The sequence below is a fragment of the Zalophus californianus genome, chromosome 6 (assembly GCF_009762305.2).
Source record: "Zalophus californianus isolate mZalCal1 chromosome 6, mZalCal1.pri.v2, whole genome shotgun sequence".
NCBI lineage: Eukaryota > Metazoa > Chordata > Mammalia > Carnivora > Otariidae > Zalophus > Zalophus californianus.
This window is the reverse complement of record NC_045600.1, coordinates 48,110,057-48,123,523: the sequence shown is the minus strand read 5'-3', so window position 1 is coordinate 48,123,523 and position 13,467 is coordinate 48,110,057. Positions and strand designations below refer to the sequence as shown.

The 13,467-nt window shown below is 41.9% G+C and overlaps 2 protein-coding genes across 9 annotated transcripts in view; one reads left to right on the top strand and one right to left on the bottom strand.

Annotated features, from left to right (window-relative positions):
* The window catches only part of L2HGDH (L-2-hydroxyglutarate dehydrogenase), a 43,704-nt gene extending 42,254 nt beyond the window's left edge, over positions 1-1,450 (bottom strand). The window contains exons 1-2 of one of the 2 annotated variants that reach the window (XM_027569990.1): positions 1,253-1,450; positions 725-820 (exon numbers count right to left, since the gene is read on the bottom strand). In XM_027569990.1, coding sequence (XP_027425791.1) covers positions 725-820; positions 1,253-1,392 — 236 coding nt within the window. In that variant the 5' untranslated portion in view covers positions 1,393-1,450. The remainder of the gene's footprint in view (positions 1-724; positions 821-1,252) is intronic. The other variant, XM_027569992.1, reaches the window with a different exon arrangement.
* Positions 1,451-1,530: 80 nt separating this feature from the next.
* Positions 1,531-13,361, top strand: DMAC2L (distal membrane arm assembly complex 2 like). Of its 7 annotated transcripts, XM_027570001.2 has the most exons (6): positions 1,641-2,129; positions 2,336-2,642; positions 8,561-8,672; positions 9,753-9,961; positions 10,548-10,719; positions 12,299-13,361. In XM_027570001.2, exons 3-6 carry the CDS (start codon positions 8,566-8,568, stop codon positions 12,411-12,413), a joined length of 603 nt encoding a protein of 200 aa, XP_027425802.1. In that variant the 5' UTR covers positions 1,641-2,129; positions 2,336-2,642; positions 8,561-8,565; the 3' UTR covers positions 12,414-13,361. The 7 variants fall into 7 exon arrangements, with proteins under 7 accessions (XP_035583846.1, XP_027425800.1, XP_027425802.1 ...); XM_027569999.1 differs by lacking the exons at positions 1,641-2,129; positions 2,336-2,642 and adding an exon at positions 1,540-1,634; XM_027570004.2 differs by lacking the exon at positions 2,336-2,642.
* The last annotated feature ends 106 nt before the right edge of the window (positions 13,362-13,467 follow it).

Here is a 13,467-nt window from a genome sequence, read left to right as displayed (position 1 = left end):
TCTGGTAATGAAACATTTCTATATTTTGTGGTGGCAGTTACACAAATTAACACGATTAAATTGCACAGAAACACACACAAACGAGTGCATGAAATCTGAACAAGGTCTGTGGATTGTGACAATGTCAATTTCCTAGTTTTGATATTGTACTATAGTTAGGTAAGATGCTATCACTGGGGTAAATTGGCTGAAGGATACATAAAATCTGGTTTAGGTTTTTTTTTTTCCAACTTCCTGTGGACCTATAATTATTTCAAAATAAAAAGTATAAACAAAACCTTCACTAGCCCTACTTTTCTTCTCTTAAGAAAAGCAATCCCCAAATAATTGTCTACATACCCCCACTATGACTCACAAATCTTGTCCCACTCTAAACCCCTCCAAACCACTAACACACAGCAGCCAGTCAACTTTTGAAACCTCAACACTTAATCACTCCCTCTTCTTAAAAACCCTTTAAAAGCCTCCCAATGCTCTTAGAATAAAATCTAATGTGGTTAAAAGAAAATAAAATCCCTGCTGTGATGTAGCCTCTCTCCAGTATCACTCCACACCATCTCTGTTCCACTAACAGTCACACTCATCTTGTCCACCTTCTAGTTCTTGAGATAGCCAAGAGCTTTCCAGCTTTAAAGCCTTAGCATAAGCCACTCCCTCTACACAGAGCAGAGAAAGACGGTAGTTTCTAATGTGACCTCCGAACTTCAAATCACAGGACACTTACTTGTGCAGGCTTTGATTAGCAACTGCGCTGCTTCTCACAGGGGCTACTCCATGCAATGCTTGCCAGGAACTGACTGATTTAAGAACGGTTTCAGGTCTTCCAAGCAACACCAGGGATGCCAGCAAATAAACAGTATATTTGATTGCTTAGTGTGGTAGGTCCTTTTAAGCCTTAAAACGACCACGTACGGGAGAGACTAGGATCCTACTCACAGTTGAGCCGTCAAGGAGCTTAAGTGACCCACCTAAGAACTGAATAGGAAGTGGAGGGGTGGTATTCAAACCCAAAACTGCTCTAGACCTGTCTACTCAACACTGCCTTACTCTTTTCATCCCGCACACAAACACAACGAATGAATCCTACAAGGTAACTCCTGGGATCCGAGGTTGGAGCCCAGGCTCCACAGGATCCTGACCTTCTCTCACGCCCGGGACAGGGAAGTAGAGCAGGGGCAGAGGTCCAGCAAGAGGCACCTCGGAGAGAAGCAGTAGTAGCACAGGCGACGAGAGCGGGCCAGCGGCTACTCACCGGGTGCTGGCTCTACGGCCACCCTGGCACAGCTGCCAGGGCCTCCCCTGCGCCGGCCGGCACGCCGCAGAGAAGCCCCCGGGGAAACCCCCGCGGGCCCGCCTGCAGGCACCGCTCAGGTAACGAAGCGCCGGCACCATCGCCTGCGCCCCTCCCCTGCCCTCCCTCAGCCCCCAGAACTGGCCACTCGAGCCCGACGCTGCGCGGCTCTCGGCGCCATCTAGCCCCGCCTCCCACTCAGGGGCCAATGAAGCGCGCGCCGACGCCCCACGTGGGAGTGGCGCCAGTGGCCAATGGACGCGCGCGGCGGAGGGCGAAGGGCAGGCCGGCGGCGCCGTAGACGCGGGGCACGCTCGCTCCCTCCCTCTCTCCCTCGGGTGCTGTGAGTAGAGGAGCTAGGCCTTGAGCGAGGCGGGGTTAGGGTGGTGGTTACGCTCTGCCCGTTTCCTTCTCCTGCTGCTGGGCTGACTGAAAAGCTGGCCTGAAGAGTCTTCACCGCCCAGCGTCGTCTGGGCTTTGGGAGAAAGTCGGGGCGTGACTGGGGGTGAAAAGTCTCCTTTGGGCGGGCCCAGCGGCCTGCCTGCCTCCCGCTCGGCACGGCCCCGGCCAGTTGGAGGCCGGTTGCTGGCCACGGGCGGGCTCCTTCTCGCCCCCCGCCTCCAGGCCGAGTGCCCACTGAGGGGCGCTGCCTGGCCAGCCCTAGCCCTAGCTCCAGACGGAGGCTCTTTGTCATGGCAACGCCTGGCAGCCTGCGGTCTTCTGGACTTGTTTTTGTGGGGCTCCTGGCGGTGTCCTTTCTCGGTGCTGTAGATACGGAGCGCCTGGAAGAACCAGACGGCTCGGTCTCTGCCATCATTTAGCAGTCTGCTACCTTATCGTAAATACTGGGTCGAGATACGGTTTTAAATATGCTGTGCGGGGCTGGGTACAGCGACTCACCAGTACGGGTGACTTCACCCCGTTTCCTTATCTGTAAGGTGAGGGAGGTGGGCTGTGTAATCCCTAAAAAGTTACGTGATTCACTGTTAGCCGTGGCAGTCCCACACCTGTACTCTGTGCCTGATGGCAGTTCTTAATTTTTAGGGTCAGAACAGCTGAACAGAACAAAAGCAGAATGTTAAAAACTTTATTGCTGGGAGGACTTTGAACTTGGTTCCAGCCATTAGTCTGGTGGCTTGGGGAAGTCATTTCGTCTCTTCGCCTCAGATTCTCCTCTGTGAACTAGGAGTGAGAGCCGTGTCCCTCTCATAAGGCTGTTGTGTGGAGTACACGAGATAAGGCTCGTGGGTGTTTAGCACAGTGAAGTACAGTTGACCCTTGAAGAGCAAAGGTTTGAACTACTCTGGTCCACTTAGAGGCGGATATTTTTCAATAAATACAGTACAGTACTGTAAGTGTATTTTCTTAGGATTTTCTTAACATTTTCTTTTCTCTAGTTTACTTTGTTATAAGAATACAGTATATGGGGCGCCTGAGTGGCTTAGGTGGTTAAGCATCTGCCTTCAGCTCAGGTCATGATCCCAGGGTCCTGGGATGAGACCCACATCGGGCTCCTTGCTCTGGGAAGACTTTGCTTCTCCCTTTCTCTCTCCCTCTGCCTCTTCCTCTGGCTCATGCTAATGTTCTCTCTCTCTCTCTCTCTCTCTCTCTCTCTCTCTCTCTCTCTCTCTCTCTCTCTCTCTCAAAAAAATGAAATCTTTAAAAAAAAAGAATGCAGTATATAATACATATAACATGCAAAATACGTGTTAACTGTGTTATCTAATCAAACAGGCAGTTAAATTTGAGGGGTCAGAACTTATATGCAGATTTCAACATCTGGGGGGATGGTTGCTCAACTATCAACTGACTGGATAAATTACTGCTTTTATTATGTATACATGATTGTACTTCTTGGACAGTTGACTATTTGTGAAAACAATGTAGAATGTTACTTTTTCCTTCACAAATGAAAAAAATAAGATGGTTATTTGTTAAACTTTTTGTTTTGAGATAATTGTAGAGTCTCATACAGCTTTAAGGAACAGTGGAGATCCTGTGTACCCTTTACCCATTCTTCCCCAATGCTAACATCTTGCAAAAATATAGTACAGTATCATAACCAGGAAATTGACATTGATACATTCTGTTGATCTTATTCAGATTTCCTCATTTTTACATGTGTGTGTGTATTTGGTTCTATGTAGGTTTTTTTTAAGATTTTATTTTTTTTATTTGCAGCACAAGCAGGGGGAATGGCAGAGGGAGAGGGAGAAGCAGGCTCCCCACTGAGCAGGAAGCCCCGGGGGCGGGCGGGGGGGGGGGGGGCTCGATCCCAGGACCCTGGGATCATGACCTGAGCCGAAGGCAGACACTTAACCGACTGAGCCACCCAGGCACCCCAGTTCCCAGTTCTATGTAGTTTTTATCACATGTGTAGATTGTTGTGTCACCACCACAGTCAAGCTACAACACCCTTCCATCACCACCAGGGATTCCTCCCAGGGCCCTTTTAACTATACTTCATTCCTGCAGGGCACCCCTTCCCCAATCTGTTCTCCTTTTCTAAAGTTTTGTCATTTCAAGAATGTTCTATAAACAGAATTATAAAGTATGTAATTTTTTGGAATTAGCTTTTTTTCACTCGGCATAATCCCTTGAAATCCATCCAAATTGTTGTATGTATCAAAGGTTTATTCCTTATGGCTGAGTAGTAGTTCATGGTATGGATGTACCACAATAGGTTTAACCATTCACCCACTGAAGGACATCTCAGTTCTAGTTTTTAGCTATTTGGAATAAAGCTGCTGTGAACATCAGTGTACTGCTTGTTGTGTGAACCTGTTTTTGTTTCTGTGGGATAAATGCCTACGAGTCCAGTTGCTGGGTCATACATACGATAAGCACATGTTTAGTTTTGTAAAAAATTGCCAAACTGTTTTCCAAAGTGGCTGTACCTTTATACATTACCACCAGCAGTGTTTGAGTGATCTGGTGTCTCCTCATCACCAGCAATTGGTGTTGTCACTATTTTTTATTTTAGCCATGCTGGTAGGTATGTAGTGGGGATGGTTTTTTAGTTTGCACAGGATGTAGTCGATTTGTTACTAGGTTAAATACAGAATTATACATTTCTATGGTCTGTGGTCAGACTTTCATGGGCCACTTGAACCCAAAGTAGTGACTTATTTACCATGTGATTTTGAGTACATGCTCCTTAGTTTAGCAAGGTGAAAGAACTCACAGTTCACCTGCTCTTTGCATAAAATTTTTTTCTTATCCTCTCCCCTAGGTTTGTACATTAGTTTCAATTAAGTAATTTCAAATCAAGAGCCCACCTTACATTGATTCATACACCCCATAATGTCTTTGGTATGACATCTATATTCATGACACCATCCTCAGTTGAGAATTTGTGTTCATCTATCATCTGTGTCAGAACCTATAAGGTGTTACTTCAATGAGCCCCATGTGATGTTGGCCTAGGAATGGCTTTGGGGAACTTTGCTTCCAATTCCTAATGAATTCTTGAGTTCCATTTCGTTAGACTTTATACACCTCAGAAATAAGAATTGGCGTCACTGATTTGCAGTGAGGTGGGGCTGTAGGTTGGGGGGAGATCTCCCCAATTCCAATACCACCCCATCCCTACAAATTTTATTTACCCTCAAGAACTAGTTCCTTAGTTCAGTCTTTTGAACCACTTAGTTTGAATAGCCCAGCTAAGTAAAAACAGAACTTCCACTTAAAAAAAAAAAAAACTTACTGTTTTTATGCAAACAGGGGAACTCTCAACCAAACCTACTCAGAAACATTTTGTGTATATCTTACTTTGAATTAAAACATTAGAGATCTGGCCTTCTCGAAGTTAGAAGCATAATTGCAATTTTTAGAATCATGTGCTCTAAGCCAGATTCTGATAGTAAGAAGGAACTTTTTAAAGTGGTTTTAGTTTCTGAATTATTTATTGCAGCAATAATTTAGTAGTGGCTGTTTTCTTTGACTTGCTGTTAACTTTTTTTTTTCAATCATTAGAGCTAAATTCACCAACTCACCGCTAGAGGTCTCCTCTTTCCTTATAGAAAACTCCCTGAGGTAGCTGCTTGAATTCATCTGCAATTTCTAAAATCAATTAGCACAGGCACAGTTGAAAATGTAAAAACCTACCAATTTTTTTATCTTTATTGCCAAGTAAAATTTTTATAGTCATGTTTAAATTATTTTAAATATAACATCTAATATTTTTAGAGGTCATAGTGGGTGTAAATTTAATCTTTCCTTTAAGCTGAATTATAAGGTGAACCAAAATGAATCAAGTGAAAGTACTCAATTTTCACAGACCACTCTAATTTACCTGCTTAATAACAGTCTCTCTGGTTTTACCTTTCTCTATGGAAATATACTAACCATTGAAGATTACTAATTAGCAAATAAACTCTTGCATTAGGGGGATGGGAATGTGCTAGGTGCTAAGAAAAATAGCAATGACTAAGATGTGATCCTTGCTGTCCTTTTTGCTCTGCATACTTTTCTTTTTTTCTGCCTAACTCAAAACCCTTAATTATCCTTTAAGACCCATCTCAAAAGACACCTCTAGTGTGAAGCCTTCTCTTCACTCCTCTCGGCTCTCACAGAACTTGTTCATACCTCTATTAAGATATATTGCATATTACTTACTTATTTTTATGTTGTCTGTCTTCATTAGACTATACATTCTGTGAGGACAAGGAACCTTGTCTTTCTCTCTGTGTCTCTGTTGTTTTTGTAATCTTACGATTGTATCTCTGGCACTAGGTATAGCAGACATTCAATTAATACTTATTGAGTGAATGAACGAATGGATGGATGGAGATGGCATTTGAATGAGGTCTCGAGGTTGGGTAAGATTTCCACAGACAGGATGGGGATGTGGGGCGGGGAGGGACAGTAAATAGGACAGCCTGAGTTGAAGCTGGAAAGCCCAGATAAATGAGATTGGCAGCCAGTCGAGTTACCAAAGGTGGGCACAGGTGGAGAGAGCTTTAACAAAAAGCGAGGAAGGGCTGAAAACAAGAGAGTGATAGCAGGGGGTAGGTTGCAGGAATGAAGGCAGATGATAGTAGAAGAGAGATGAAGAGGAGCGCCTGGGTGGCTCAGTTGGTTAAGCGATTGCCTCCCGCTCAGGTTATGATCCCAGAATCCTGGGATCGAGCCCCGCATCGGGCTCCCTGCTCAGCGGGGTGCCTGCTTCTCCCTCTGCCTGCCGCTCCCCCTGCTTGTGTTCTCTCTCTCTCTCTCTCTCTCTCTCTCTCTCTCTCTCTCTCTCATCAAATAAATAAAATCTTAGATGAAGAGGGGAGATGATCCCAGGTTCTGTCCTCAGATCTCATCTCTCACTGTTCTAGAATCTCAACATCTTCAGTCACTTCTTGGCTCTAAGGCCTCTTTCTAGTCTTCTTTTTCCCCAGTTCTAGTACCATCCAGGACTGAGGAAAAAGCCCTGGACTGGAAGGAGCGAGAACTAGGTTCACGTTTCAGTGCTGCCACCAATTAGCCATGAGCGAGTCCTTTTAAATGTATGCATTTATTAATACCCCACCTTGTTCCAGAAGGGATTTAGGGTGTCAGCAAGTTTCTTAATATCAGGGCTTCAGTTTCCTCATCTGTAGATGGTCTAGGTAGTCTAAATTCATTCCAGTTCTCCCATTTTGTAACTCTGATTCTAATGATTTGTTGGTTATCTCCACTTAGAAGTTCTGCTAACACTTCATATTTAGAATATGAAAACCTGGGGATGGAGGTGAGGGAAACCTACAACCTGTCCTCCTGACATTGACATGTGGCATCACCATCCAACCAGTGACCTGGGACCAAAACTTAGTGTCCTCTTCAACTATTCTGGCCCTTGTCTCAGCATCTCACTGAGCCATGTGGAATCCACCCTGTAATGTCATTCCCATTCTTCCCCCACTTGGTCCTTTCCCATGGCCACGTGTAGTTGAAGCCCTTGTTAGCTGTCTCTCTGTTCTGTTCTGTTGACCCTCAATCTTGATGCTGTTGTCCAAGTAATATTCTGAAGCATAGCTCTAACAATGCCAGTGCTCCTTGCTTAAACTTCAGTGACCCAACTGCCTGCAACAGACAGTCCAAATTCCCTTGCTGGTCATGTGAGACCCTTCCTGATGTGACTGTGCAAATTGTCTGCCTCCTCTTCTAAAGGATCCCCATGTACTCACCAAACTGAACTACAACATGCCTTAAAACGTTTCTGCCTCAGCTAATCACTTGACGTACCTTCTCCCGTTGAAATCCTGGTCCGTTCTTATTTTAACTCTTTGAGGAATCTTTCAGGTTCTATCATTTATTTTAACTACCTGGTAACTTGTTTTAGCTCACTCCACCCTGCATTCAGTTTTCAGCAGCTCAAAGGCAGAAACCACATTTCATTTATCTTTGTTTTCCCCCAACACAGCACACTACTAGAGAAAGTTGAACTGAAATAAATCAGATTGAGACTCAGTTCAGAAATCACTTTCTCAACTCATGGTTATAAATTTTTACAGCTGAAAATCTGAGCAAATCACCTTCTTTTACAAGTGAGAAAACCTAGGGTCAGCGAGGTGAAGTTACTTGCCCAGTCTTTCCTAGCTGCGGCTTGCACAGTTCTTTGCACTGTTTTGGTGATAGTACTTGCAGCCTTGGCATAGAGAGGTCTGTTTTCATGTCTCCTCTCCCTCCCTGGCTATAAGCATCTTTTTTTTTTTTTTAAGATTTTATTTATTTATTTGAGAGAGAATGAGATAGAGAGCATGAGAGGGGAGAGGGTCAGAGGGAGAAGCAGACTCCCTGCTGAGCAGGGAGCCTGATGCAGGACTCGATCCTGGGACTCCAGGATCATGACCTGAGCCGAAGGCAGTCGCTTAACCAACTGAGCCACCCAGGCATCTTAACGTTGACACACTGCTCCCAGGTGATTTCAGTTTGTCGTTTTGCTACTGGAAATGTAGACTGGGAGCAGAGCTGGTTTCAGCAAATGTGTGGGTGCACTGCCTGGATGGACATCTGCTGGCAACACGGTGGGCAGACTCCAATTGAGGGGTGAAGAGTGAAACTTAACATCAAGGCTGGAAGGAACCTTAGAGACCATCCAGTCCAGCCCCTCTTTTCTGCTGCAAAGAAACCAAGAAACAGAGACAGGAGTGACTTGCTCAAAAACTTTGAGTGGCAAATGACTTATCAGCTTTATTGGCACAAGAGCATTGACTTTGAAATTGTAAAGTAAGTTACTGGATGTATGGGACTCAGATTGCCAGCTAATGATCTAATATGGATACTGTTTTGTGTGTCTAGATCAAATGATGCTGTTTGGAAAAATTTCCCAGCAGTTGTGTGGCTTAAAGAAACTCCCATGGTCATGTGACTGCAGAAACTTCTGGGGCTGGTTGAATGCAGTATTTAATAAGTAAGTTACTTTAACTGAAGTGAAGAAACATGGGGATTATTACAGCTAGATGAGTTCCCAGTAGCTAATTTAGTTATTTATTGTATTTCAAATGCTTTTTTGTATAGTGTGTGCAATAGGATCCTAATTTTGTTTAAAAACAAATAAAACATACACACAGACATTGAATAAAGACCAGAAAAATAGATTACAAAATATTAACTGACTACATTGTAGGATTTCAATGATTTTTCTTATTTGTCCTTTTGATGCTTTTCAAGTTTTCTAAAATGAAAATATATTATTTTTGTAACCAGAAAAGCTCAGCAAATGTAATTTTAGAATATACTATGGCTTGGGGCACCTGGGTGGCTCAGTTGGTTAAGCGTCTGCCTTCGGCTCAGGTCATGATCCCAGCGTCCTGGGATCGAGTCCCGCATCGGGCTCCCTGCTCCTTGGGAGCCTGCTTCTCCCTCTGCCTCTCTCTCTCTCTCTCATGAATAAATAAAATCTTAAAAAAAAAAAAGAATATACTATGGCTTAAGGGATATAGTTAGCCTTTGAATACTACCAAGGTGACTCAAGTTTTTCAAAAAGTGGGTGGCATACTTAGAAATACCATTTTTTGAAACTAATGAAACTAATCTTGTTGCTTAATACAGCATTAACATGACTAATTAGAGAGAAGGGTATATGTAGAAATTATAAGTATCACTTAATGAGATTAATTTGAACATAGATTCAAAATTATTCCCTTTTATATTTTTTCATTAATAAAAACAATAACCAAGTATAGTCATTCACTCAATACATGGTTACTGAGTCAAGCACAGTGCTACATATGAATCAATGAAGACTCATGCCTGCCTGATAAACTCATATAAAAATAATAGGCCTAGACTGAGTTCACTTGGAAACAAAAACAAGGGAGCAGAAAGAGCCATCGTATGTTTTTTTTACTGGATCTTCCTAATATACTTCTCTCCCTCCTCAGTCATTTGAAAGGAAAAGTTGTTGAAGTACTGTATTTATGCTGATGACTAAAGTTAAGCAGCTAGTGAATATACTAAAATCGAACCGCTTTTGTTCTCTTGCCAACAGAGTGGATTATGAACGCATCAAGGATGTGGGACCTGATAGGGCAGCATCTGAGTGGCTGCTGCGCTGTGGGGCCACGGTGCGCTACCATGGCCAGGAGAGGTGGCAGAAGGACTACAACCACCTCCCAACTGGACCTCTGGACAAATATAAGATTCAGGCAATTGATGCCACCGACTCTTGTATCATGAGAATTGGATTTGATCACCTGGGTAACTACCCTGTCATTTGCTTATGGGAAATGTAGGTGATTTGCAATGACATTTTGTTGCAGGTGACTCACTGTTATAGTCATAGGTGTGTTCCTTTTTGCCCTTTCCAGTACCATCCAGTCTTTATTCCTGTGTGTGATTGTTTAAAATTAAATAGAGGTTACAAACGCCTTCTTCTCCTTTCTCCCTTCACTAAGCTTGTCTCTACATGCCTTTATTTTGTGCTTATTGGTTTAAAATTCAAGGCCTTGTTTATCAAACTATCTTTGTCAAATTTCCATCATTTGAGAAACTCTTAATAATGTAAGAATGATCATTCCCATACATTTTCTGCTTGCGTGGGCATTTCTTTCCTCTAGTACTTGGGCATCTGATTACAGAATGGTCCTGTCCATCAGCACAACCTGTATAGTGAATACCTTGTATGGTTATTAGGGTACCTCATCATCCAAGTCTTCCAGGGACTAAGAGGTTTCCCAGGACATAGGATTTTCAATCCTAAAACCAGAATAGTCCTGGCTGAACTAGGACAGTTGGTTATCTTAATGGTAAAGCAGGTTCTTAAAATGTACCTTTTATCTCCCAGAGGGCCTACAGCATGTTGAAAAAATAAGACTATGCAAGTGTCATTATATTGAGGATGACTGTTTGGAGAGACTTGGTAAACTTGAAAATTTACAAAAAAGCATATTGGAAATGGAAATAATTTCATGTGGGAATATCACAGACAGAGGCATCATTGCTTTATATCACTTAAGGTAGGTGGTCAGTGTCAAAATGGAAACTTGATAATTAGGTTAAAATGAATAATTAGAATTTAAATTAAAAAGAATTTTTTTAAGTAAACTCTATCCATAGCGTGGGGCTCGAACGCTCAACTCTGAGATGAAGAGTTGCATGCTGTATCAACTGAGCCAGCCCAGTGCCCTGAATAATTAGAATTTAAAACAGTTGAGGGGCGCCTGGGTCACTCAGTCTAAGCATCTGCCTTTAGGTCATGATCCCAGGGTCCTGGGATTGAGCCCCACATTGGGATCCCTGCTCCAGTGGGAAGCCTGCTTCTCCCTCTCCCACTCCCCCTGCTTGTGTCCCTTCTCTTGCTGTCTCTCTCTGTCAAATAAATAAAATCTTTCAAAAAATAAATAAAACAGGGGCGCCTGGGTGGCTCAGTTGGTTGGGCGACTGCCTTCGGCTCAGGTCATGATCCTGGAGTCCCGGGATCGAGTCCCACATCGGGCTCCCTGCTCGGCGGGGAGTCTGCTTCTCCCTCTGACCCTCTTCCCTCTCGTGCTCTCTATCTCTCATTCTCTCTCTCTCAAATAAATAAATAAAATATTAAAAAAAAAAAGACAACCCTTTAAAAAAAAATAAATAAATAAAACAGTTGAGAGGTGGCACCCTTTTTTAATTTGGAAAAAATACATAAAATGACTTAACTTTCATCTGTAATACTTTCAAACAGTTAAAATTATCAACCTTAATACATTGTTTTATTGCATTTCTTAGGGGACATCTCTTTTAAAAAGTATTTACTTAATAAATATTTATATTTGGCTGCTACGCTACCATGGCCAGGAGAGGTGGCAGAAGGACTACAACCAACTTATTATTAATTATAATTATTTGTTAATAATTAAGGCACCTAGCATGGTGCCTGCTCCAGTAAGCGGCCAGTGCATTTGCTATTATGCTTCCTCTCCATCTTTTAAAGCATTTTTTCCCCATGTTCTGACAGTAACCTCAGTATCACAGGAAGTTTAAGCAATTTTATTTTTTTTTAGTAATTTCTATACCCAATGTGGGGTTCAAACCCACGACCTCAAAATCAAGAGTTGCATGCTCTTCTGACTAAGCCAGCCAGGCATTCTCCACTTTTTTTATTTCTTTTTAGTAGAGAAGCTTTAAACATTGGAACCAAAAGTAGTAGATTGTCTCTTACATTAGTTGAGGCTTTGAGACTTCATCTTTTAATGAAGTTCCTTTAAGAACTTCCCCAATTTTTTTCCCTTTCTAGATTAAGATTCGTATTTCATATTTCACATGCAAAGGAGTTCTATGCTATAATACATCTGTAGTATTTGGAAAGATTCAGCTAGAATTATTGATGTAATTCAGAACAACTAAACTTCCCAAGGTTTGGCTTAGTTCCTAGCATGAATTTCATTTAAAGTCGCATTCTTAAAATTGCTGTTCTAAAAGTCATTTTGAAAGTATAGTATAGTGTGATGTAAGTGCATTCTGTGTCATTTTTTCTAAAAGCCTTTAAAGGAGTTTAATTTTAATGCTGTAAGAGTAAAGGCCAACTGTGGTAAATTTTTTTTCCTTCTTTTTTTGCAGAAACCTCAAGTATTTGTTGTTAAGTGATCTTCCTGGAGTAAGAGAAAAAGAAAACCTTATCCGAACCTTTAAGACAGCACTGCCTTCTCTGGAACTAAAGTTAGACTTGAAGTAAAATAATAATATTCGATAGGTGTCTTATTTCAATATACAGTATCATTTGAAATTGTTGACCCTAAACAGCAATAAATATTATATAATCATCAACAGACCTTAAGGATGTCATATCATGACATTTCAGAAGCAGAGTCCATCATGTAGAGAATATTCAGACATGACTCAGTCTATGCACATTAAATCATTTTAAGAAAAATGGAAACCAGGTAGTTTAATTCTAATATAGTCCTCATTTTATATATCTATGTAGATAACTCTTGATGTAGATAATGACAGAGTTCTTTAAAGTGATTTAGGGGCGCCTGGGTGGCTTAGTCAGTCAAGCATTTGCCTTCGGCTCAGGTCATGATCCCAGGGTCCTGGGATTGAGCCCCTCATCAGGCTCCCTGCTCAGCTGGGAGCCTGCTTCTCTCTCTGCCTCTCCCCATGCTTGTGCTCTCTCTCTCTCTGTCAAATAAATAAAATCTTTGAAAAATATATTTTAAAAAACTAAAAAAATTAAGTGATTTAAATGTGCAACAGATATTCTTTATTGTACTTTATCAGTAATTTATAGGACTGTTACCTTTTACTCTAAAGTTACTGAAGCATGCTACTATAAATATACAATGAGAAACTGAAAGCTAAATTTCAGATTCATTGGTGGAGCCAATCATAAAAGGCGGTCAGTGGTTGTTGAGGCATTCATATTGCTTCCCAGGATTTGACTGCATTTCTCATGATCCTATGTTCCTGTGTTCTTTATAATATACACCTTTCTCTGGCTAATTTGTCTGTTTTGTAAGCTTAGTCGAGGGTTTTATTAAAACTAGACATAAATACTTGGCTGAATTCAAATGGTTTTGCTGACTGCAATAAAACAGAAGAAATGATCATGAAGACCAGCACAATTATATTTATTTTTGCTTAAAATATTGCTTTAAATAGAAAATTTTAACATGTCAGTTAGAAGCTAATTTTTATTCCCCCACACATCTTGGATACTGCTTCCTACGGGCTCAGGGGACAGCAAAAAGAAGTGCAAAAAAAAAAAAGGTATAAGCGCAAAATTC

Bases quoted from the DNA above. Each gene is read 5' to 3' on its own strand.
- DMAC2L (XM_027569999.1), top strand. From the start codon at position 8,566: ATGATGCTGTTTGGAAAAATTTCCCAGCAGTTGTGTGGCTTAAAGAAA. The intron at 8,673-9,752 runs GTAAGTTACTTT...TCTTGCCAACAG, and splicing joins TTGAATGCAGTATTTAATAA to AGTGGATTATGAACGCATCA. The intron at 9,962-10,547 runs GTAACTACCCTG...TTTATCTCCCAG, and splicing joins AATTGGATTTGATCACCTGG to AGGGCCTACAGCATGTTGAA.